Genomic DNA, 23,817 nt, shown 5'->3' with positions numbered 1-23,817 from the left:
TACAGGCTTGCACCACCATGCCCAGCTCAAAACCTGTTTTGTTTTGTTTTTGTTTTTGTTTTTTTTTTGTCTTTTTTGAGAGGAGGTCTCGCTATGCAGTTCAGGTTGTAGCCCAGGCTGGTCTCGAATCACAACGATCCTCCCACCTCAGACTTCCGAGTGCTGGGATTACAGGCGTGAGCCACCACACTCTGCTTCAAAACCTATACTTAAAAATTCACAAACTCTAGTGGGCTGGGGATGTATGCCAGGGACAGAGTACTTACTACCACAGATAAAGCCTTGGGTTTGAGCCCTAGCATCCCAAAATATGTAAGTAAAAAATTCTAGCCAGGTTAGGCATGGTGGTAACACCTGAACTCTAGCACTCAGGAGGCTAAAACAGGACTGTTGTAAATTCAAGGCCGGCCTGCACTACATAGTAAGACTCTGTCTCAGAAAACAAACAAAACATAAAGCAAGTCAGATGCCATGGCACACAGGGTCTAAAGCTGAAGACCAACCTGGGCAATTCATTGAAGCCTGGGGGAGAGGGACAGGTCAGAGAATAGGGCTGAGATATAGCATAGCTGGTGTGAGGCCCTACAGTCAATTTCCATCATCCGCCCTCTACAGAGAGCTCCACAATTCAGTTCTTTCCCACTGAAGCTTCAGGTTGATCCCATGCAGACACACAAGTGATGAGTGAATTGGTGTGTCCTCAGAATTTGAGCCGTTTTGCCATGTGTTGTGGCACAGTGCTGTAATCCCAGCACTCACGAGGCTGAGGCAGGAGAATTACTGCAAGTTGGAAGCCAGCCTAGGGTACAAAGTGAGTTCAAGGCCAGCCTAAACTGTTAGATAGTGAGATCCTGTCTCAAAAAAAACCTGAAAATAGTTCGGTTTTGTTAGCAGGGCAGGTTCATTCAATTCCCTGGTTTCTTCCTTCCAGCCTTTTGCCAGCCTGATCTGATTGCCCTGGCTAACAATGAGAAAGTTTTTGCTGTTGCTCTTCTTTTCAGTTCTGGTTCCCTGCCCACTTGCACTCAAGGCTGGCAAAGCAATGACAAAGAGCAAAAACTGAAGCCCAGACGACCCAGCAGGCAAGGCACGCAGTTGCTCCTTCTGGCCACCAGAGAGCGCTATGCACCACATTCAGCCCCAGCGTGAGCAAAGTGAAGACTTCGTTTTAAAAATCAGACCTAGTTTTTAAAAACTCAGTTTAGGCCTAGCCACATACTACCTGGCTTCGTCTTTTATTCCAACAGACACCAGTCTCTCTGTAAGTCTAAGTGAAGAGAGCGATAGGCCTTTGTCCCAGATCCTAGACAAAGCCACTTAGCAGTTTCCTAACCTTTCATCATGCAAGAGGGGTGTTAACTTCGGTTCACAAATTGCTTCAATTATACTGAGTCTGGTGTGTGTCACACATGGCTGGATTATTGTCCCTCAATAGAGTCCCTGTCGAAGAAGCAGGGCAGCTTGCCCATTTCTTTCCTCTGGACCCCAGGCCTAGAGGATTCTGGAGGTCTGGGATGAGGAGTCTGGAGGTGGAATTAGTGGGGTACATTATATGAGCTCCTTTTCCAAGAAGTCTCAGCACCCTCTGTTGTATCCAGCACATGGTCAGCGCTTTTGCCCCTTCTGAAAACACCCCGGTTCAACTTCCAGGGGCTTCTGTGTGTTGTGACCTCGTGCGGCTCTATCACCAGCAACTTTTTGTTCCAATTCCAGAGGCAGCTAGCTATTCCACTGAACAGGATGGGAAAGGATTTCACTGCTAGACTTTAAGACCCACACTCAAGGGGAGGGAAAAAAAAACACTGCTTCCCAGTTTTGGCACCTGGACACCCCCACCCCTTCTTTTTATAGCATTGGTGACAACACACACATTTGATTTGAGATTCTGCAAGAGGCGGTTAAAACCACAAGGCATAGCAATAGATTACGTGGCAAGTTGTCAACTCTCTCAGCAGATAGCTGCGCTTTGATCTCTACCTCGGACAGTAATCCAGGCCAGGCTGCTGGCGCGGCTGCCCAGTGAGCCCCTCTGTGTCTGCAGCTCCAAAGAAAAGTCATCCATCAGGATAAACACACAGGGAAAGGTCGGATGTGAGGTCAGCGTGCAGTGCTGGCGGCTTCCCTTTCTTAACACTTGCATTCTCTAGTTTTATTAAACCAGAATTTTAGAGGTAGAATCACCATGCAAAGCAAAAATTAGAGAAAAATAGCTTTACCATATTGTCCAAAGGTGGATGACAGAGAAAAAAGTTTTCCCAAACTGGCTCTTGGCTCTTATTTAGTGCGCTGAACACCCAACAATCCCACATTGTCCCTGGCCGTGACTGGGAGACACACTCAAGTAGGAGGTGGCTCTCTGCTTGGAGACAGCATTCGTACTCCAGCTGCTGAAGAGATGGGGCACCTGGGTTCCAAGGAAGGCAGTGCATGGGCCACAGACAAAGTTGTGGGGGGCTCTGCCTTGGGGGCTGCCCAGTGTGTGCCATAATTTCTTTCAACTTCAGACTCAACTTGGGGAGGCGGAGGTGGGGGCAGGGATGGAAACTGGAAATGAGGCTAGAAATATACCATGAAGGTTTTGGGTGTCATCTCTAAAACCTTGCAATATGGTAAGCAAGCATGAGGTCACAAGTTTGAGTCCCGGTACTAAAAAACTTTACAACAAACAGCAATTTTTAAAAAGGAAAAATTGAATGCAGTGGGCATTTCTCTACAGAAGATACACAAATGGCCAGTGAAGAAAAGAAAGTGCAAGTCTTTACCACTTTAGATTCACTGGGATGATGGTAATTTAAAAGACAGCAACCAAAAAAGTGTGCACACCTGTAATCCCAGAACTCGTGCAGGCTATGGCAAGAGGATCACAAGTTCAAGTACAATTTGACTTTGCCAGAACCTGTCTCAAAATCAAGCCTGGGGATGTAGCTCAGGGAGAAAGCCATGAGTTTAATCCCCAGTGCTACCAAACAGAAAAAAATAAAGAGAACGTTAACAAGGAATGGAGAAGTCAGAAGTGCTGTACTGTTATTGTACGAGGAATGTAAAATAATAATAATACAGCTGTGAGTGTGTTCTCACAAGGTGTATATACCAGATGTCCCAGCAGTTCTCCTTCATGTATACCCAGGAGGCATGAAATACGCATCTGCACAAACACGCACACCTGAGTGTTCATACAGGCAGCATACGTATAGCTAAAAGTGAAAGCTCCCGAAACACACATCAGCAGCACAAGGACAGAGCATACCTGGTGTGGGGATGCGATGGAACTCAAATGAGTGAAACGAACAAGATACTGCTGCAGGGAGCGACACAGGTGACCACTAAAAAGCTTCAAGTGAAAGCCATTGGACACAAAAGAGTACATGTTGCCTAAGTCCATCTATTTACATAGGTGAATGGTTACTTAGATCTGGAGTCTGGAGAGAGGGTGTGATAGCTGACTGGCGCAGGGCTTGCGTGCCTGTGTGTGTGATAGGGGAACCGAGGGCCACATGCTTGCTAGCCAAGCATGCTACCACTGACCCATAGCATCAGCATCACCCTTTTAGAAAGGGTTCTGATAGGTGGTCCAAGCTGGCCCCGAACTCTCTGAGTAAATAGGATGTCAGGAATGTGCCCACCACTCTTGGCAGCTGGGGGTTCTTCATGAAATAAAACAAATGTTCCAGAACTGATGGTGCTGATGGCAAACAGTTCTGAGTATAGGATAAAAACCACTGACTCATAGCCAGCCGGCACTGTATTTGCAAGGGTCTCGTATCCAGCTGGCACTGTGTTACCAATGGAACAAGTTGTACTCAGGTGTGCACCGAGGCGTTTTGCACAGAGCTACATCCCCAGCCATTTTTAGTTTTTGTTTTGAGACAAAGTCTTCCTAAGTCTCTAAATTGTCCAGGCTGGGCTCAAACTTGTGATTTGCCTGCCTCAGCCTCTCAAAGAGCTGGAATTCCCAGTAGGTGCCAGCAGACTTCACTTCAGAGACTGTCTTTTTTCTTTTTTTTTTTTTTTTTTATTTTTATTTAAGGAGAAAAGAAAAGAAAGAAAAAAAAACAGTGAAGGGGTACAAGTTATACAGATTTACAGAAGAAAAAAATGCGCAGTAGGAAATCACTAGTTAATGGATTACATATTGCCATCTTAGAAATAATTGTTCAAGTCACAAAATTAAAGTTTGTAGAGTGGACATTCCAACAATGATACTGCAAACAGTTCTGTTCAATGATCCAATAAAACTCTGTGATATCATTTTCTATCTTATACATTTAAATATACATGCAGTTATATAGTTTAGAGCACTTTCTTTTCCTCTCTTTTGTACAGTGACTATTACACATTTTGGGTTTCATTGCTCCCACGGTTCTTATTGCTTTTTTGGAGGAGAGTAAAACCAAATGTGACATAACAGAACAGAATCGGTCAAGTCAAAAGGGTGGACATAATAGATAATATAAAAACATAATACAAGGTGATCAACAATGGTTACCATAATGCCTCCCGCTATTTCTAATAGAATTGCCTATATCATTAGTTGTAATACAATTGAACAAAACAGTAAAGAATAAAACCGACAAAATCAAAACATTGGAGATATTGTAGGTCTTCAAAAGTAGATAAAAGTCAACGAGAATGGGCGTTATAATGAATCTCATTATCTTCTCAGCTGATGCCTAAACTTTCGAACCTGATACTATCCAGCAAAACAGAATAGAGGAACCTCAGTCAAAAACAAGATGGTGAGAGTAATACAGGGCTTCAAATCGAGATAATAGAAAGTCAAAGTGGGTTATTATATTATATCCTGCTATATTTTTCCCTTTAATTAAATGGATAAAAATTAAAAAGTAAATAATGGAGTGGAGATTGAGAAAAAAGAGGGCATAACAGTGAAACAGGGCAGATCAAAACATAACCATTTAAGCAGAATAGTGTTTCACCACCAGATAATTCCGACCCAAAAGTAGTTACCATATTGACTCCCTCCCTGAAGTCCTTGAGTACAACTTCATATACTGTAGCATTAAGTATATCAAAACAATGTAAAACCATTTAAGAGAAAGACAGCATTATAGAGTATTTAGAATCGACTAACAGAAAATGAACAATGGTCTCTGTATAATCTCCTTGTCTTTAAAAGGTTTTTGATTATACTATCGTACATAACAAAATCCAATAAGATACAACCTGTTTAGACCATTGGAGACAGAAGAACAAAAGCTAGATGAGACTTCAAAACAAGATGGTACTAAATCAGCATTACCTATTAAGATGTCATTTTCTCCAAAATAGCTGTTCCTATCATCCAATCTTCTCTGTCTCATTTCTGTTGAGCTCTTTTTCTGTCAGTAGCTGTCAGTTTGTCTTCTTCATTTTGTTCTCTGCTCCATTCGTTGTGGCCTCCCCGCCACTATTTCTGGGTTCTTTGTATTTTTCTTTTTTTAGAATATCCTGCAATACTTTCTGTAGGGTTGAATTAGTGGTTGCAAATTCCCCCAGTTTCTCTTTATCCTGGAAGCACCTTGTTTTTCCATCAATTTCCAGGGACAGTTGTGCAGGATATCTCAATCTTGGCTGGAGATTATTATCTTTCAAAGCTTGAATTATTTCCCCCCATGCTCTTCGTGATTTGATGGTTTGTGAAGAGAAATATGCTGTAATTCTGATGGGTGTTCCCTTGTAAGCGATCTGTTTCTTGTCTCTTACAGCTTTTAATATTCTGTTCTTGTATTGAATTTCTGGAATTTTTATTATTATATGCCTGGGTGTTGCTCTGTTAGGGTTGTAGGTAGCTGGGGTCCTGTATGCCTCATACATCTGAGTATCTTTACCTTTTGCTAAATTAGGAAAATTCTCCTGGATTATTTCTGTGAGTAGCTTTTGTAGTTCACTTGTTTGTGTCCCTACTTCTTCTTTTATGTTCTTAATCCTTAAGTTATGGCTCCTCTTATCATCTTCTTGTCTTTGTATTATTGCTGTTTGTTTCTTTGTTATTTTTAAGAAGTTTTTCATTTCATTCTCCCATATTTCAAGTCTGCCCTCCAGTTCAGATAGTCTGTCCTTAGTTTCTTTCAAGCTGTTATGCCAGTCTTGGATAGACTTCTTAATTTCTTGATAGTCCCTTTGAACCTGCTTCACATACTCAATGCTTTCTCTGTTTTCTCCATCAAGCAATTCTCCCCTCTTTTTCTGTTCTTCCATTCCACCATCTGTTTTTTCCTGGGTGGTGCTTAGCATTTCTCTAACTATTCTGCATACTTCTAGCTTCAGGTCGTTGATAACTTCATTCCCGAATTGGTCTATGAGGCTCTCTATATGGCACTTAATGTATATTGGTGCGGTGTCCACTATTGCCTGTTTCTCAGGATTGGGGGCCGAGGAGCCTTTCTTGTTGCTTCCCTTCCCCATATTTTCTGTTCCTTATAAAATGCAAGCTTACATGGGAGGCCCGGCTTCCCTGCCTGTCAGCCACAGCCTGATCAAATTGCGCTGGCTAGTTGTTCCCGCCCACCACTGCGCACCAGGGAGTTGCGGAGGAGGCAGCCTACTCGGGAGTCGGTCGCTCCTCCGGGCCACCGTCAGGCTCTGGGATCTGGGTTAGGCCAGCCTAGGGAGTCCGCCAGCAGCGTCACTCAGGCCAGGCACTTTTCACCAATCCCATCCGAGAGGGGAATGTGTGGCTGGAGTCGCCACCACGCCCTGCTCTTACAGGACTGCCTGAGCCCAGAAAGTCCTCCGCTGGAGTCAAACTGTGGTAGGGGGTCAGTTTCTCACTCACCTCACCACCAGTCAGTTTTCGTATACACCTCCTTGTCCGTCCTGTTTCCGACTCCGTTCGCAGACTCCCGTTCCCAGAGCTCGGCGCATCTCTCCTTGCTGAGCCGCTGTGGAGGCAGCCAGCCCCTGGGCGGCGGGAAACCCAAATCGCGGTTTCCAATGGCGCGGGGTCGAGCCTCCACACCGAGTCTTTTCTGTTCCTATTTTAGCGCCAGGACTGCATTCCAAGTTGGTTTCTCTCAGCCCAGTTCGTTCCTGAGTCAGCAGAGCATATCTCTACCGGTTCATGTCTCCTTAGTCCGCATCATTCCTGGCCTCTGAGCCGAGCCTTTCAGAGAGCCTCCGGTAGTTGCTGTTGTCTGTCTGCCATGTTCTCCCGGAGTCCAGACTTTTTTTTTCAATTGCTTCCATACTGAACATGTTCATCTTTCCCTGTCCATAAGCAATACAGTGCAGCAACTATACACGGCATTTGCATTGCATTAGACATTACAGGTAATCTAGAGATGATTTAAAATACATGTAGCAGGATGTGCATAGGTTATACACAAATCCTAACCCATTTTATAAGAGATGTGGATAAATTTCAGAATCTCTGGGGGATTTCCAGAGTTATCAGGCACCAAGGGACAGCCAACCAGACTGCATGACTACCTCCTGAGGAATCAAGCCTCATCCATGCAGGAAATGGCATGATGCTCTCCGGGGTCATAAGGAGGCTGGCTGTTGCTAAGTTAATGTTTAGGAAGGAGTTTCAGTTTTGCAAGCTCACAAGAGTTCTGGTGATGGGTTGCACCATAATGTGACTGTACCCGGTGCCACTGCACTTAAATGATTACAATGGTAAACTTTATGTTACTATATGACACCATAATGGAAGAAAAAAAAGACAAGAAAACTACAATGAAGGAAAGTGATATGGTGGAAACAGATAAGGCAAATTCCTCCTGATCTCATAAGCCCTGCAACACTGCTCCTGGGCAGTGAGACCCTGCAGGCGTCAGCACTGACCCCTGTCCTCTGAGGAATCCCCTCCCCTGGACCTGGTATTCATTTGAAAGCAGGGCATGTCCTTAGAGCATGGGCTCTGGGCCAGGGCTGAGGTCTCCCCAGGCACAGGGTCCTAGTCAGACAACTGAACAACTTTGATTTTCAGCTTCCTTCGGGGCAAGGTTGTCATGGAGAGTTCTCAGGGCAACCCACTCACAGCTCAGAATCAATCATCTGCAGCTATTGAGTGACCCACATACTTTAGATAGTCACCTGCAACCAATATGAATTGCAGCTCATTCAGGCCTGCTTGTTTTTTACTTACTTTTTGCTTGTTAAGACAGGGTCTCATTGGGTAGCCCAGGCTGGCCTGTACTCACATGGATCCTCTTGTCTCAGAGTCCTGGGAGTTACAGTGTGCGCCACCACGCCCAGCAACACTTAAGTATTCAATTCAAATATGGAGCCAGCCTGGAAAGATGAGATTCCTGCACCACGCCCAGCTCTCTCTCTCCCTCTCTCTCTCTCTCTCTCTCTGCCTTCCTTGCCTTTTGTTTTCTTTTCAACCTGGCTTGCAGTCAGCACACACCCAATCAAACCCAGTTGCCCGGAAAAGGACAGATGAACTCTTAGCCACAGGAGACTACAGTGTTATTCCCTCACCTGCTCTGGGATGATCACAAACTGAATTAAAAGGCGCTCTCCTGGAAGGGCTGGGGTCAGGGATGCTCAGTGGCCACAGAGGAGCAGCTGGATAAGACAGAAGCTAATATGTACTACTGGACGCCAGGCTACTCTGCTCAGCATCAATTAATGGAATATAGTATTTAAAGCAGCCTGCAGAGAAGACTTTGCTGCCCACACAAAGCAGTGGCAGATGCCTGAGATAATGAATGTCAACCAGCATCATCTGATCACTGTCGTGTCACTTTTACTGAAAGGCCACAAGGTACCCCATAAATACGCACATGTACTATGTGTCAGTGAAAAATAATTTTTAAATTTTCTCCAAATGGGCTCACTGAAAGAAGACATAACAAACCCAGGCATCCTCCAGAACCTCCCAAGGATACCCAAGCCCTGCAATGCTCAAGTCCTTATACAGTGGATTCAATATGACTTATGCATACCCTCCCCACGCATCTTAAAAAGTATTTGCTTATTTTTTTATTGGTGGTGGGAGGGGTCGAGTGGAAAGGGGTTAACTGGCATGTGCTAGGCAGGTGCTCCAACACTGAGCTACATTTCTGGCCTTTTTTATTGTATTTTGAGATTGAGTCTCACTAATTTGCTCACGCTGGACAGAAGAAACTTGTGCTCCCATGGCCTCGGCCCCTGGAATAGCTAAGAAGTCGTGCACCACCACACCTGGGCTCTCCCCTTTTTAAGTCACCTCTAGAGTGCTGGTAACACCTCGTACGCAGACGCTGTGTGACAACCGATCTCCTGTATCACAGAGGACAACGTTGAGGAAGAAGAGAGAGACAGGAGGGTCCAGCACCAACACACTCGCTCTGCTCTTGCTATAGGACTGGTGGACTTGCAGATGTGGGCCCGGTGGACTGAGGAGGTTCCCTGCACACCAAGTCTCAGTGTTGTTGGCAAGTTAGGGACACTGCAGCAGCCTCGCTGGGGCACGGAGTATTTCCGGGTCTCTGCCCCATGCTAAGAACACAGACCAAAACATCTGAGTTTATGATGCAGTTTAATCGGACCATATATACATGTGGTTATTTCTCACTCAAAATATCCAAATAAATAATCTGAAGAACAGTCCTTCAAAGGTACTGTCTGATACAATAGAGAAGCTAACAAGGAACAGAGGAATCACTTAAACAGCAGGATGGAGAAATAAACATTAAAAACTCATTTTGAGCCAGGCATGGTGGCATACAACTGTGATCCTAGCACTTTGGAGGTCAAGCCAGGAGGATGATGACTTTGAGGCCAGAATGGACTACAGAACAAAACCTTGTCTTATATTTAAAACAAAAAAAAGTACCACTCAATCTGAGTACTAAGGGGAGTGGAACATAAATATTAAATTCTTTCTTCCCTTATTGAATCCATGAACTCTTTTACTTGAAACATCAAGTAGGGGGTAAAGATTTATGTGTGTGATTCATATTTACCCCTCGGAACATATAACATTAATAAAGAATCCAAGTATCCCAACAGTGGGGAGATGCTGAAGAACCTCTTTTCTAAGGCAAATGGCACTTTTGAAACAGCTAATGTCAAGTAAAATGTCCATATTCACATACATGCCTGCACCTCTTTGTTCACAGTAAAATAGAAGTGACATATTTAATGTAACCCAAACTTTGCTTTTAAAAATGACTTATACCTACACATGTGAGGCGGAGGCAAAAAGAGCCCAGAAAGGCAGACCAAGAGTGGGAATTATGAGCAATTTCCATGTCAAGATTTGTCTACATTTTCCAAATCACCTACAGCATACCTTTCTTTGTGACTTTTATAACTAGCAGCCAGACACCTAGCTATGATCTGATATGATCTTATATCAGAAATGAAGGTGGGCAGGGTATGGTGGTTTTATATATCCAGCTACCTAGGAGGCTGAGGCAGGAGTACCACATAAGCCAGAGTTTGGGGCCAGCCTATGCAGCATAATGAGACACCTTCTCAATTAAGAAAGAAGGAAGAGGGGGAAGAAACAAGATGCTCTAAATCAGGATTGGGAGCTCTCCAGCCTTGGGAACATCTTAATTAGAAACCTAAAAGCAGATTCGCGCCAAAGGGGAAAGAGGCTCTGATATTAGCCACAAGTTCTAACCAAAGGGAGTAAGGGGGAGGTGAGGGCTCAGAAGAAAAATCAGCCACCATGCGCAGGGCAGTCTCTGCAGAAAAGTGGGAGCCAAGCCAGCCCAGGGCGGCCTAAAACCGTCCAGTAGCCACTATGTGAAAAGAATAAAACCAAGCTTGGCTTTGATAGATTTCGTCTAATCCATACCCATCGTGTCAACACATACTCAGAATAAAAAATTAATGAAGTTCTTTTTTGGTACCAACTCCTGGAAAGCACATCTCACATCAGATCGGCCAAATTTCAATGTCTGATGCCCAGGGTGAAACCAGGGACAGCTCTGGAGCTGCACGAGAGATTTCTGCTCCCACTGACACGCGTCTCCTGCTTCAGTCTCCAGGCCTTCTGGATGGGAATGACCTGGCAACTTGTCACAGCAACGCTGCATCCTTCCTTGTCTATCCCACAACTGCCCCACACCCTCCACCTCGGTGTCACCCAGCCTGTGCTCAGAGACATGGTACAACCCCCTGGAGCCCTCCCTCCCTGCAGCCAAGCCAAAGAAGACTCACTTGGTTGCAGTGCGGATGAGTTCCTGGTGGTCTCTACCTGGCAAGGAACTGAATTCTGCAGGTAAATAAACTGAAATCTATCCTTTCTCTTGCGCTTCTACATGAGAAATAGAGCACCCTGATAAAGTATGATCCCCAAATTCAACTCATTAGTGTATTTAGAATGGCTTCCAAGAAACATAAACAAAACAACAAACACTTATAAAGTAAACAGTATTAAGTGCCAAGTTTCCCAGGCGAGGGCTAGATGTTTGCCTGAAGAGGGTTAAGGAGAGCTCCAGAGGGAATCGGACACACCCGAGGGTGCTCTTGAGAAGAACAGGGTCGAGGTTCTGCAGGGAGTAGCGGGTTCCTTAGCCCCCATCCCGCTTCTCACAGGTACTCAGGAGACTAGAAGTCAGAAAAATACTCTCCACAAGGTAGGAAAGAACAATCTTTTGTTACTGTTATTGTCTCGGTTTTTGATAGGGCCTCACAATGTAGTTGAGGGTGCCCTTGAACTCCCTGCGCAGCCATGGCTCATCTCAAACTCAAGTGACCTCCTGCCTCATCCTCCGAGTGCTGGGATCACAGATGTGCACGCCCAGCAGGAAGGCAGGGAGAGGGCTCCTGAGGACCTGTGAGAAGACAGATGTTGCCACCCCGCTACATTCATTATCCTACAGGGATGGCTACCAGTGCTGTGCCCTTCCTGGGGACTCTGCAGTCAATGATTAAATACTACAAACTGGGCCCTGAATCAGGCATGTAATGAAGGTATCTAATGTGAAAATTGGAAAAGCAATTTTCATTTAAAAATAAAATTCCGGGCTGGGAAAGGGGCTCAATGGAAGAACCCCTGCCTAGCACGGCAAGGCCCTGCGTTTGATCTCCAGCACGTGCACACACTCACACAAGCACACACCCATTCCCTTCAGCAGCACATATGGTATACTAAAACTGGAACCATATACAGAGGACTCTCGGGGCTCCCCTGCAAGGACGACTCACAATTCCCGAAGCCTTCTGTATTTAACAGCAACAATAAATATCAGCCAAGGGGTTGCAGCCCAGACAAAACTAAGGTATTATAAAAAAAGAATATTTGTAACTAAAAGAACACCAGTTCTTAGAAATCAAAAATCCAGTAACAAAATGAAATCTAGACGGAGAAAATATTCTCTCAAGGAACACAACCAAATACAAAGATAGAAAACAGGGGTGGGGAAAAAACACTCCAGAAAGCCTACAGCTGGAATGGTAACAGTTCCAGAAGATAAGAGGACAGTGGCAAAGTGATTTCCTAGAAATGAAGGGCAGGGGTCTCTAAACTCGAAGCACCCCTGAGCACCTACCTGGCTTACACTCTGGAGCTGAGATCCCATGGAGACCATGGCTATCACCCCCTAGAGAAGGATGGAGCCGTGTTCCCTCTATTTACCCTGACAGAAACTCAATGTGTCTTGATACACTGAGTGGAAATTAACTCAGTAAGGGATGTGCTTAGGGTCAGGATCTTGACAACCATGAGGACAACATAATGCTTCTGTAAAAGGTTTCTTCTGTCTGTCTGAGTCCTCTTGGGCAGCTCCAGAAAGTCCCATCAAGCTGGCCTTTCAGAAGGCCACTTGTCCCTTTCCTGAGGTGGCACACTCATGGCCCAGTCATCCCCCAAAAGCAGTTCACTTGGAGATTACAGTATCAATGTACGCACCTGGGGACTGGGGAATTGGCAGGGGGTCTCTAGCAGAGGTTGCCTAGGGGCAAACCCTGGCTCTGCCGAGATCATTCCACAAGAGACTTTTGTACTTTCTTTGCACCCAAAGGATATTGAGAAAGAGGAGATTCCCTTAATTTTTTCTCCAAGACCACATTGTAAGGCTATCTGCTAACGGTCAGGGTGAACCAAGTCCAACAGGTGACCTCTGGTCCCAGGCCTACAAATACACACCAACACAGATTAATGGTCTTTTCATCACACGTGACACATCAGTAAGAGGACCCCTTCCTACAACCAGTCCCCACCTCCCAGGTCAACGCCTCATCTCTGATCAATGTATTCAGCACACAGTACTGGGGTGGGGAGCAAACTGAGATATTCTCACGTTTGGAAGACAGAAAAGAAAGTGTTCTTCAAAACTGGAAATACAGAAAGTGAAACCCAGCTATGCTTGGCAAGCTTCCATCAAGCACATTCCTACTAGAAAAATATATAAATCCTGGCATTTTTCTTTTCGTGTGAGACGGCTTATTTTCTCTGGAGATGTTTTGCCTAGAGAGGAAAAGATGAAAGGGAAGACATGATCAATGTTTTCAAATACTCGGAGGGTTGCCATGTGGGCAAAGGAGGCAAATTTGTTCTGCATCGTTCCAGAAGGCAGTGCCGAACAGAGGGGAGCAGACTCGGGGAGTCCTGTCTTCACTCCTGGAGAATAAATAAACTGTCTCCTTTTACAGGGAAAGCTCCCCCAAGTCCTCAGGGCACAAGCAGATGCGCCTCCTGCGTGGGGCCTTCGTCAGCCTCCCAGTTTCCTCTACCGAGGCTTCCTAGCCTCAATCTGACTTTCCAGGGGGACGGTCACAGCCAATGCTACTGGCTCAGTGCAGTCCCCTCCCCAAGTCACATGTTCAAGTCCTGAAGCACAGTCCCTCAGAAGTGCAGCTTAAAAATGAAGCCGATCAGGGTGGGTCCTGGTCCAGTCTGAGCCAGACACAGAGATACCAGTGGTGGACACACAGAGAACAAAGACCAGGTCAGGGTACGGGGAGAAGACGGCCACTTGCAAGCTGAACAGAGGCCTCTGGAGGAAACAAACCTTCAGCCTTCTGAGCTGTGAAAAGACAAATGCCTGCTCCTGCACCCCCCTCCACCTCTCTGGCCAGTATTTGGTTGGGGAAGTCTTAGCAAATTAACAGCAGCGTAACTACCTCATGCTCTGTAGCTGTTCTAAACACCATGAGCCCACATTGAGACCCGAGAAAGCAAATGGCCGATTAGCATGTGGCCCATGGTCACCACCGCAGCAATGCGTCCACTACTGTGAGCTCCGGCTGTGGGGGAGTACTTGCTATCACTCTGCACTGTGTGGGAAGCAGACACAAAAGAACTGGAAAAAATGCAGAGTATGCTCATTGATAGTCTAAAATGTTGGATTTTAAGCCCAGAGAATTTATCTTTGAGAGTTACCAAAGCATCACTTCATTATACAAGGACTCTGGGTTCTCGATCGTGTATCACTGCCAGAGCTATTTGGAGATTAGCATAGGAGGTGACATTGAAGCCACTTCACTCACTCGGAACGTAAGTCAAACCCTGAGACACACAAAAGCGGTTTCTGTTACATAGATAACACCGCCTCACGGGTCTCAGGCTTTATGTCCCCCTTCAGAGCTCCTGAGTTGGAACTCATCCCTAAGGTGGGGGTGTGAAATGTGGGGCTCCTGGGGTGACTCGGTCCTGGGCATAGCCCTCAAGAACAGCGTTTGTGCTTAAGAGATGACGAAGGGAACCTGTGTCAAAAACTCTCTGACACAGGGACACACAAAAGCCGTTCCTCCCTGCTCTCAGACTTGCCCAGCACCTTGATCTAGGCCTTCCCAGCCTCCCGAGTGGTGAGCAATAAATTCCTGGTGTTTATAAATTCCCCCGTCAAAGGTATTTCTTGTAGCAGCCCAAATAAAACAGGACGATGGCTAAATTAGTCCTGTTTCTACTGAGGCTTCTGTCACTCCTGGAGAGCCATTCCTCCTTCAAAGGTGAGGGCTCCACCTTGGGGTGTTACTCTGACAGCCCCACATGCTAACCACTGCTGTCGCCCGGATGCTAAGGTCCCCCAACGTCCACACCGAAGGCTGGGTACTCAGGGTGCTTTGGGAAGCACAGAAGGCCTCCAGCAGAATGGGTCAGTGGGACATCTCCAGGTCACTTCACTCACTGGAGGCAAGTGCCTGCAGGGACCATGGGGCCCCAGCCTCTACTTCATTCCTCTTCTGCTTCATGGCCAGGTAACCCACCTGAGACCTGAAGCACTGGGTCATCCAGTATTGGTCTGGAATTTCTAAGACCATGAGTCAAAATAACCCTTTTTCAAAAAATGAGTTAATAACTTCAGGTATTTTGTTATAGTCACAGAAATCTGACCACCACACTTAACTCCACTTCTACTCAGCAACAGTGCCCTGATCCTGCTGCTCTGCCAGGTCACTCAATTCTGTAGGGACGGGCAGACCACATCTCTCAGACAGACAGCCTGAGGATAAACAGTTCTGACCTATCCTTCACATTAATGTCCCCTCCACAGGAACTCGGCAGAACTAATGAGCACAGCAGAGGGACGTCAGCCCTTGGAGTCACATTCAGAAAGCCTTTTATCTTATTCTTTCATACTTAAATGACTATTGGGGAAAATGTCCACTTCTGAACATTTTGTTCAATGAAATTTAAACTCAGAAAATCGTATAATTTCTGAACAAGAAAAATCGTATAATTTTTTTTTTAAATCAGGGATTAAACTCACAACCTCATGCTTGCCAAGCAGGCACTTATGCCACTGAGCTAAATCCCCAGCACCATGTAAGTATTTTTGTACAAAGGTTTGATGGTACCAAGCAGACTTTCACCTGCCAAAGTCACTTGAGTGTCTTCAGGAGCTAACCTACTTCATGGGCTTTAGTGCCTATAGCTGGTAATACTGATATGAGTCATAGAGTTTCAGAGACACATGGGGAAGCTCATTTTACAGATGAAATCACTCCCCCTATGAGGCAAAAGGCTGTATTCAAACAAAGGTCATAGAAAAAAGGTGAGTCAGCACTGCTACCTGCTTTCTAGTCCCACAGAATGAAGTGATTTAGAAAGACAGAGAATGAAAGTCTAACTCCCCTTCCTCATGCCAGACACATTTCTTGTGGTTGTTGTTGTTGTTGTGAAGTTTGAAGTGGGGTAAGGTTCACTGCACTGTAAGACCTGAATATAGTTCAGAGAAGACAGTCTTCACCTTGGTTACTGATGAATAAAAAACTAAATCTGTATTCTTTAAGGGTGGATGCAGACCATGACTTGTAGCAGGAATTTTCCCACGACCTTAAATAATTTTCAGAGGCCCTGTGTTATAAATAAGGCTACAGGGCCAAGGAATTCATCAAAACCAGCTCCCACCAACTGCACTCTAGAGCACTTTTGCCCAAGTTCAAGGCCCATTGTGTGTGTAACCTGTCTAGTTTGCACAACAGTCCAAAACAGGATACAGCTTGAAAAAGTGTGTGCAAAAAAAATACCAATTTTTGTAAAGAGGCTCTTCGTCTGTGTACGGAGTACTCCTATTTGACAGTATTAGTAGGAATCTTCATTTCATCATGTGCAGATCAGGGTCAAATTCCAGGTTGCCAGGCAACACCTGGATGCCAACAGTAAGCACCTGTGAGGTCCCAGGTGACACACTGAATAACATCTGGCTGTGTTACTGCCCATGCAACAAAGGCAGGGGAGCTTGGACAACATCTACAAACCTGCGGTACTATGCAGGAAATGAACAAATACAAAATTAACAGCCAACAAATGTTCCGTTCCCATAATTGACAGTATTGCAAATTGTCACTAAAAACGGTCTTCTCTTATTAAAGTATTTGTTGAGGACTTACTATATTCTAGATGCTGTTCTAGGCCAAGAGAATTCAAACAAAGAAACCAAAGCAAAATAGAATACCACCTCATTATTCCCTACCACTCAACCCATCTTCCATTCCAGGAAATCTTTGTCCTTTCAAAGGGATGGAGTGAGAGACAGACACTGAACGCCAGATGTCAACAAATGACATGGAGAAAAATAAAGGCAGAATGAAGGGTGGTGACAGGGTTGACATCATGTCTGGTGAAAAATGCACATTCTATGTCCAAATTGAGGTAGAAAAAGAATCAAACTATAAACACATTGCCTCTGAGTACTGAAAGGACCTTTTCACAGAAAAACAAGTACGTGGAGTGGATCATCTCTTGAGGTCCATGGCAGGTCTCAGAATACTCACTATCCAGGTGAAGTATTAAACATTCAAAGTAAGGAAGAATTACTTCTAACACCAGAATGGATTTTCTGTAAGGTAACAAGATCCATAGGGAGGGCTGTAATTGCTTCCAGCCTCTCCATATCCCGAAGGAACTATGCACCAGGAACTGGAAGGTTCAAATTTAACCAAAGCAAAAACAGCGACGTCAATGCACCATCAGAAAAATGAAATCCCCTGCAGTGTTGCAAACTGAACTATGAGATAACCGAGCACCGATTCCTCCATTTGTGTCTCACCTGAAGGTAACACCTGGGAGTACAAGAGGATTTCTGGGAAATGAGGAACACAACCTCTAAAAGGCTTCAAATTATTCACACTGAGGATTCTCATTAGGATGAGAGGTGAAACAGGGATAGTGTGACTGTCCCTTGTTCACCATCCTCTCCTCCTATGAGTAGGGTCACCAAACCCGTGTCAGCTACCTGATTCTTGCAAACTAGAGGGTTCCAGACCAGCAATGCCAGTGGCAAAGCAGCCAACAGTTCACTGCTGCAGGTGTGAGAGCCCTGCACTCTGGGATACAATGGTGTAACATGCACGTCTGAGCAAAACATACGCCAAGGAGAGAAAACCACTGTTGGGTTGGTCACACACAATAAATACTGAAAACCTAGCGTCCACCTGCTTTGCAGTGTCTGCTCTTTATATACTTTGAGAAAGGCAAATCTCGTAACAAAAATGGGGCTGAAGGGTAGCTCTGTGGTACAGTACTCTCCTAGCCTGTTTGAGGCTATAAATTCCATCTCCGGTACATACACACACACACACACACACACACACGCACACACACAGCATGTACACACATGCATATACCAAGTAAACAAAGTAAAAGTAATTGCCTTCTGTTACACTCAACTGTATTAAGACCTGAGACCTCTACTTGATTGCTCATATCTAGCAGTGAGCCCTATATGTTTTGTGTCTTTTGGTTTAGTACGAGTTTTTCCTCATTCATTTCAGGTTGGCATCGGACTCATGGTAAGCCTTCTGCCTCAGCCTTCTAAATGCTGGGACTACAAGCAAGCACCACCATGCCCAGCTTCAAAACCTTTTATTCATTTATTTCTTGGTGTCGGAAATCGAACTCAGGACCTCGCACTTACCAGGCAGGCACTGTGCCACTCACTGAGCTATATTCCCTGGCCCACTCAAAACTTTTTAAATCTAAAATTGACCCTAGGCTAAGATATATTTGAAAGTCATTCTCCTCAGGTGCTTTAGCTTACAGAAAACCACACAAGGCAAAGACTGCAGGACAACTGATAACAGCTTTAGAAGGTACAAGCTTTTCTATTATAAATCTTTTTGATAGAAGCACATTTGCCCTGAAACTCTAAGGGCAATCCTGCAGCCCCTGGGAAGGCCTGGCATCGGTTGGCATGACCAGACTTTCCAGTGGGGAAGAGGAGGCCCGCCTACACCTCTCCACTGCTCTAAGAAACTGGTAAGTTACCTAACAATTGTGCAGGGGGAGGTGGCTGAGTCTCCAAACCTTGGCAATTTTCTCTGATTCTTCCCCGCATCTCTGAAGTCTGCGTCCAGCCCAACTGTGCCTGCTCTTTAAGGCGGCTCCCAAATTCCACAATCACCAGTCCCCTCCCCAGTCTATATACCCCTGACCCTATTCTTCAGCTTAGAAAATATCTATCTAACAGACGTTTCCTTTGCTCCAGCATGTAAAGAAAGTTTATAATGAAACAGAATTTTCATGGTAGGAACAGGACTGGTTCTGACTTAGGAGTGTCTCTGGTTTCAGCAAGCAAGATTAGACAAGGTAGAAATAAATATTTTCACATGTGGTTTTATCTAGAAATTGTCGAGCTGGGGATATAGCTCAGTGGTACAGCACCTGCCTGGCAAACATGAGGTCCTGAGTTCAATTTCCAGTACTAAATAAAAAATAAAATAAATAAATATCGTCCACCCACTGCAGCCGTATCACTCCATCAAAATATTGTCATCATCGTTGGTTTCTGGTGTGCTGGGAATTGAACCCATGGCCTTGCACACGCTAGGCCATGTGCTTGGCCACTGAACCAAAATCTCAGCCAAGTTTATAAACCCTGTCTGTCGCTTTAAAATCTCCGAAGCCAACAAGAATGCCCCTGGCCTGAATGCCTCCCATCTGGTGACCTTGTTGACACCATGCCAAGTGCTGCAGTCAGCCAAGCCTTCAAATGCCACTGCTGGACCACATGCACCATTATCCAATCCTCCTCGGGACCCAGACAGGTCACGTTTGTTTTTATTTAAGTGGACAGTGTAGAAACTAAGGTTTGTAACATTGACGTCAAAAGAAAAGTATGACAAAAACTGTTTAATAATTGAACATGAAGACTCAGTCTACGTTTACATTGCCAGGCTGTTAATTATCACTCATAAAACAGACAAAATAGAGAAAGAAAACAATATGTACCAAGTTTCCAGGGAGCAGCAGTTCTGCCTACAAAGGACAAAGTGGGCCCCAGAAGCAGGGTCTCTAATACGTTTTTGGAGGTGATCTCTGTGGTTCTCAGCCACTCAAGGGGAACATCTGATCTTTCCTAGAAGTCAAGATCTTTTCGAAATCATTTTTCTCTTCTTCTCTACTACTGGGACAGAGCTCATTTTATTTTTCTGAGGCAGAGTCTCACTAAGTCAATAAATGGCTCTGGCTGGGTTTGAATCTGCCATCCTCCTGCCTCAGCCTCCTAGCATACTTCAGGAATGAGCCCCAGTACCTGCCATCTCAGGATCTTTTGAAACACTGTGTAGGAAATTAATTATCACTCTTTATGCACAAGGAATTTGATTTTTGCTCAGACCCCCAAGGCCATCTGTGTGGCCCGAAGCCTGGATGGGCTCAGGGAAATGAGGGAATTTAGTCATAGGGTGGGGACAGAATACTTTCTAAAAAAGTCGAGCGTTTATCCACCTGGCAGACATGGATGAACAATCACATCTGGACTATAGGACGATAGCCAGCAGCACCCCTGCAGGACACATGCCTCAGGAAAGAGATGCCCACACGATTTCTTCACCTGAGCTCAGAACAGGTCTTATCTCTCCCCAAAATTCATTAGGCAACCACCAAATTGCCTGAGATTTCTTTGTTTTGTCTTTTTAGATAGCCCAGGCTAGCCTCACACTTGCTATGCAGGCCAGGCTGGCCTTGAATGCATGGTCCTCCTGCCTCAGCCTCTTGAATGCTGGGATTGCAGGTGGGCACCATGTGGCTGGCCATCTGACTTATACTGTATGTTGCCTTCCACAGCCTATCTTCTTGGCTGCCCTGATGGGAAGCACTATAAATGCAAGATCTGTTTCCTAGCTCGCTTCATCTTCCCAAAGCACATAGTTGAGCGACTTGGCAGTAGTAAAATCAAAAACTGCAGCTGCTCAGTTTGATTCAAAAGGAAACATCGGAAGGACAGAGCACTGGGTCTGGGAATTTGAAGTGGGTCCCTTCCAATCACGGTGATGGGTCTGATTTCAAACCTTTCACTTGGTCCGGGAAGGACTCCATCTGCAAGACTGAATATGGCTTACTCTATATGGCTATCAGTCTTCCTGCCAGCTTCAAAGCGGCTCCCTGTGTGGAGCTGAGCTGCACCATGGGGCCACAGAACAGAGAAACAGGTTCCACGTGTTCGAGGAATTTCATACCATGCATGAGGGCCACGTCCAGGCTCCTTTCACAGGCTTCTCTTCCCTTCATCTGCCTTCTTAATTTGTTATTACAGAGACATATTAACTCACTGCAGGCCAAACCATCAGTTTTCTATCTTTGGTAGTAGTGATGAATCCTTTTTTTGCTGTTATTGTTGAAATAGTCTTGCTAAGTCTCTTAATTTGCCCAGAACCTGGGTGAGAACCTGCAGTCCTCCTAACTCAGCCTCCCAGAAGCTGGGATTTCAGGCTTGTACAACAACACCCAGCTGAATCATTCCTGCAATGAATGATTCCACCGGACAATGACTGAGCAAGTTGGAACACGGGTTCTCCAACATGTACTTTCACTTTTCAAGAGAGACCTATAGGACAAGGCCCTCTATTCCAACCCCAAGATATGGGTCTCCAAACCTCCTCAAGTGAGCTAAAATAAAACAAGCGATATTGTGGCAAAAAGCTCACTCGGAACAAGCACCTTGAAGACCTGCAGGTGAAAAAGCTCTAAAATGCTCAGTGTATCATGGTTTAGGCAAGGAGCAGGGTATACCTGGCAATGTATGTAAGAAACCCTGTGCAAGTTTAGTGGTCCCGCTCCAGAGTGAAAGGTATTTATCACATTGTAATTTTTGTCAGTTTCCTTTCAGTGAGAGGGCAGTGCTGGTAGGGGTGGATCTCAGCACTTCATGTGCTAAGTGCTAAGCATGTGTTCCACCACTGAGCTACACATGCAGCCTGATTCGTCTGAAGCAGCCATGATTTCAGTGTCTAAAAAAATTCATATTCACCACCAGAAAAGTATTTAGATAAGGCAATGATAATGTAAACAACAACTTTAAATTGGGCTGGACATGTACCTTGCTGGCAGAATGCTTGCCCAACACTGCAAAGAATCCCCAGTACAGCAAACAAAACACAACACAACCAAAAAACAGTAAGTTCTAGATAAGCATGTCTGGATAGTGAAACCCTATCTCAAAAAAACCAGGAAAAAAAAAAGATGTCTGACTTTGAGACCTAAGTATAGGTAGGGGTTACCCAAAGGGAGAGAAATACTTTCTTTGGGAAAAAAAAAACCCGACTGTTTTCATTGTAAACATCATTCACCACCAGACAGAATGATTGTGTTTTCTAGAGAAAATATGTGAGACCTGGGTTTTTCGCGGTTCATTCCAAGAACAATTTGTCCCTCAGCTTCTGGTCTCCTGCAGAGAGCCAGGAAACAGGGCTTACCCTCGGTGACAATGGCTTCCTCCTCTTGGCCATTCTGGGCTCCCTCCTGGAGGGTGAGCTCCCCTTGTTCAGCCAAGCCATTGACAGTGGACAGCTGACCATTCTTCTGCAGGAGCTATGGGAAAGAAAGAACCACGTAAAGTTAACTGCAGTCTTCACACCCAGTTAGAAACAATGCAATGCACTAACTTCCAGGATATAAACTATTCAAAGGAAAAGTGCAGAGATGTGGAGGATCCAGGACAATGAAGAATTAAGTCGTATTCATCCGGGGGACCCAGCTGCCCTACAAAGAGGACTGGGGACTATCATCCAGCACAACAGACTTGGCATCTAGGTGTGTGTGTACATAGGTCATGCACTCACCTGCACACCATGCAGGACATATACACTCACCATTCCAGATCCATTTCAGACGTAACAATGACTACACTGGGTATGGTACCTACCACCCTGACCTTACAAACTACTATGGAATCTGAACCTCCATCCCCCACCAGATCTTGCTACCTAGCCCAGGCTGGTCTCAAAATGGTGACTCTCCTGCCTCAGTCTCCCAAGTGTTCATATGACAAGCATGTGTCATCACACCAAAACCTTGAGCACACTGGGTAGGCTCTGTCAGTCCACTGGGCCCATAGCTCAGTCGCCTCAGCCTGAAGTCCAGGTCTTATCGCTAACTATTTTCAGAGTCTTTCCATAACACAAAAAGACAGTTACCACATTTCCAAAGACCTATTACTACATACCATGGTAAAGTGACTTAAAGAGTCATCCCCGTAAATCAGCCCTGCCTGTTATAAAGATGTCTCCAAGAGGTGATACAGCATGAACATGGCATAGGTGAAGACTTGAAGCTCAGAACCAATAAATGGAAAAAGAAAGAAATCTCAAAGCTGGGCATTTTGTCTGACATCATTCTGCCAGCTTACTCGCCAACAATGACGGGCCAAACAATGGAGCGCAGATCAGACTTGAAGGGTCAGTGGGATCAAGAGAGTCGATCCAGAAACCTTGAGCGGTGCTAAATTGCTTTCACCTGGTGGTTCTCTGCTGCCCACAAATCTGTCCTTCAATGGCATGCGTTATTTCTCCTGAAATAACACCACTGTAGTCTAACACTGACATTCCAGATGAAACAGTTGGCTTCAAAATGCCCATGCTGAGTCTATTTATTAAACATAATACTTAGATTACATTTCCACTTAAAGTTTTCTCTTACCGAAATATGAAAGAGGAGAATTTTAAATGAAACCAACAGACAAAAGTACGAGGGAGAAGGTGTCCCCACAAGGCCCATCAACAAACCTGCCAGAGTATTTTAACTAAATATCATTAGTGGTATGCATTGGGTTAGATTTGGATTTGATTAACAGTGTCAAGAGCTGGGGATAGGAAAACAGGAATCACATATTTTTGTGGATTTTAGGGTAACTTGATGGATGTTAAATCTAAAAACTGCTGAACGTCTGCCTCTCACTGTGGCCAACAGGAACCATGAGAACGGCGGTCCTCTTCCATTTCCATGCATTTTGGGTCGCTTGTGTCCCTGCTTAGGAACAAGAGTGCTGAAGTTCTGTAGAGTTTGGAGCTCCACAGAGTGTGTGTAATTCTTCTGAATTCTTTGTTACGATCCAATCAAAGCCATCTTTAGTTGGAGCCTTTTAGTCTCTCAATGTGAAGGATCATAGGACACAGGCGAACTTCCCTCTGCTTCTTTAGAAATGCTAACATGTACCTCGCAAAGTACACTGGATGACAGAAAAATGCTTAGGGTGGGGGAAACAACTG

General features: G+C 45.1%; 1 protein-coding gene across 1 annotated transcript in view; it reads right to left on the bottom strand.

Annotated features, from left to right (window-relative positions):
- The window catches only part of Akap12 (A-kinase anchoring protein 12), an 87,645-nt gene that overhangs the window by 24,068 nt on the left and 39,760 nt on the right, over positions 1–23,817 (bottom strand). Inside the window, exon 2 of the mRNA XM_003468480.5 lies at positions 22,027–22,141. Coding sequence (XP_003468528.1) covers positions 22,027–22,141 — 115 coding nt within the window. The remainder of the gene's footprint in view (positions 1–22,026; positions 22,142–23,817) is intronic.

The sequence above is a fragment of the Cavia porcellus genome, unplaced genomic scaffold (assembly GCF_034190915.1).
Source record: "Cavia porcellus strain 051 isolate PalLab524CR breed Dunkin Hartley unplaced genomic scaffold, mCavPor4.1 scaffold_22, whole genome shotgun sequence".
In the NCBI taxonomy this organism is placed as follows: Eukaryota; Metazoa; Chordata; class Mammalia; order Rodentia; family Caviidae; genus Cavia; species Cavia porcellus.
Note: the sequence above shows the minus strand (reverse complement) of the source record. Positions and strands in the feature narration are given on the sequence as shown.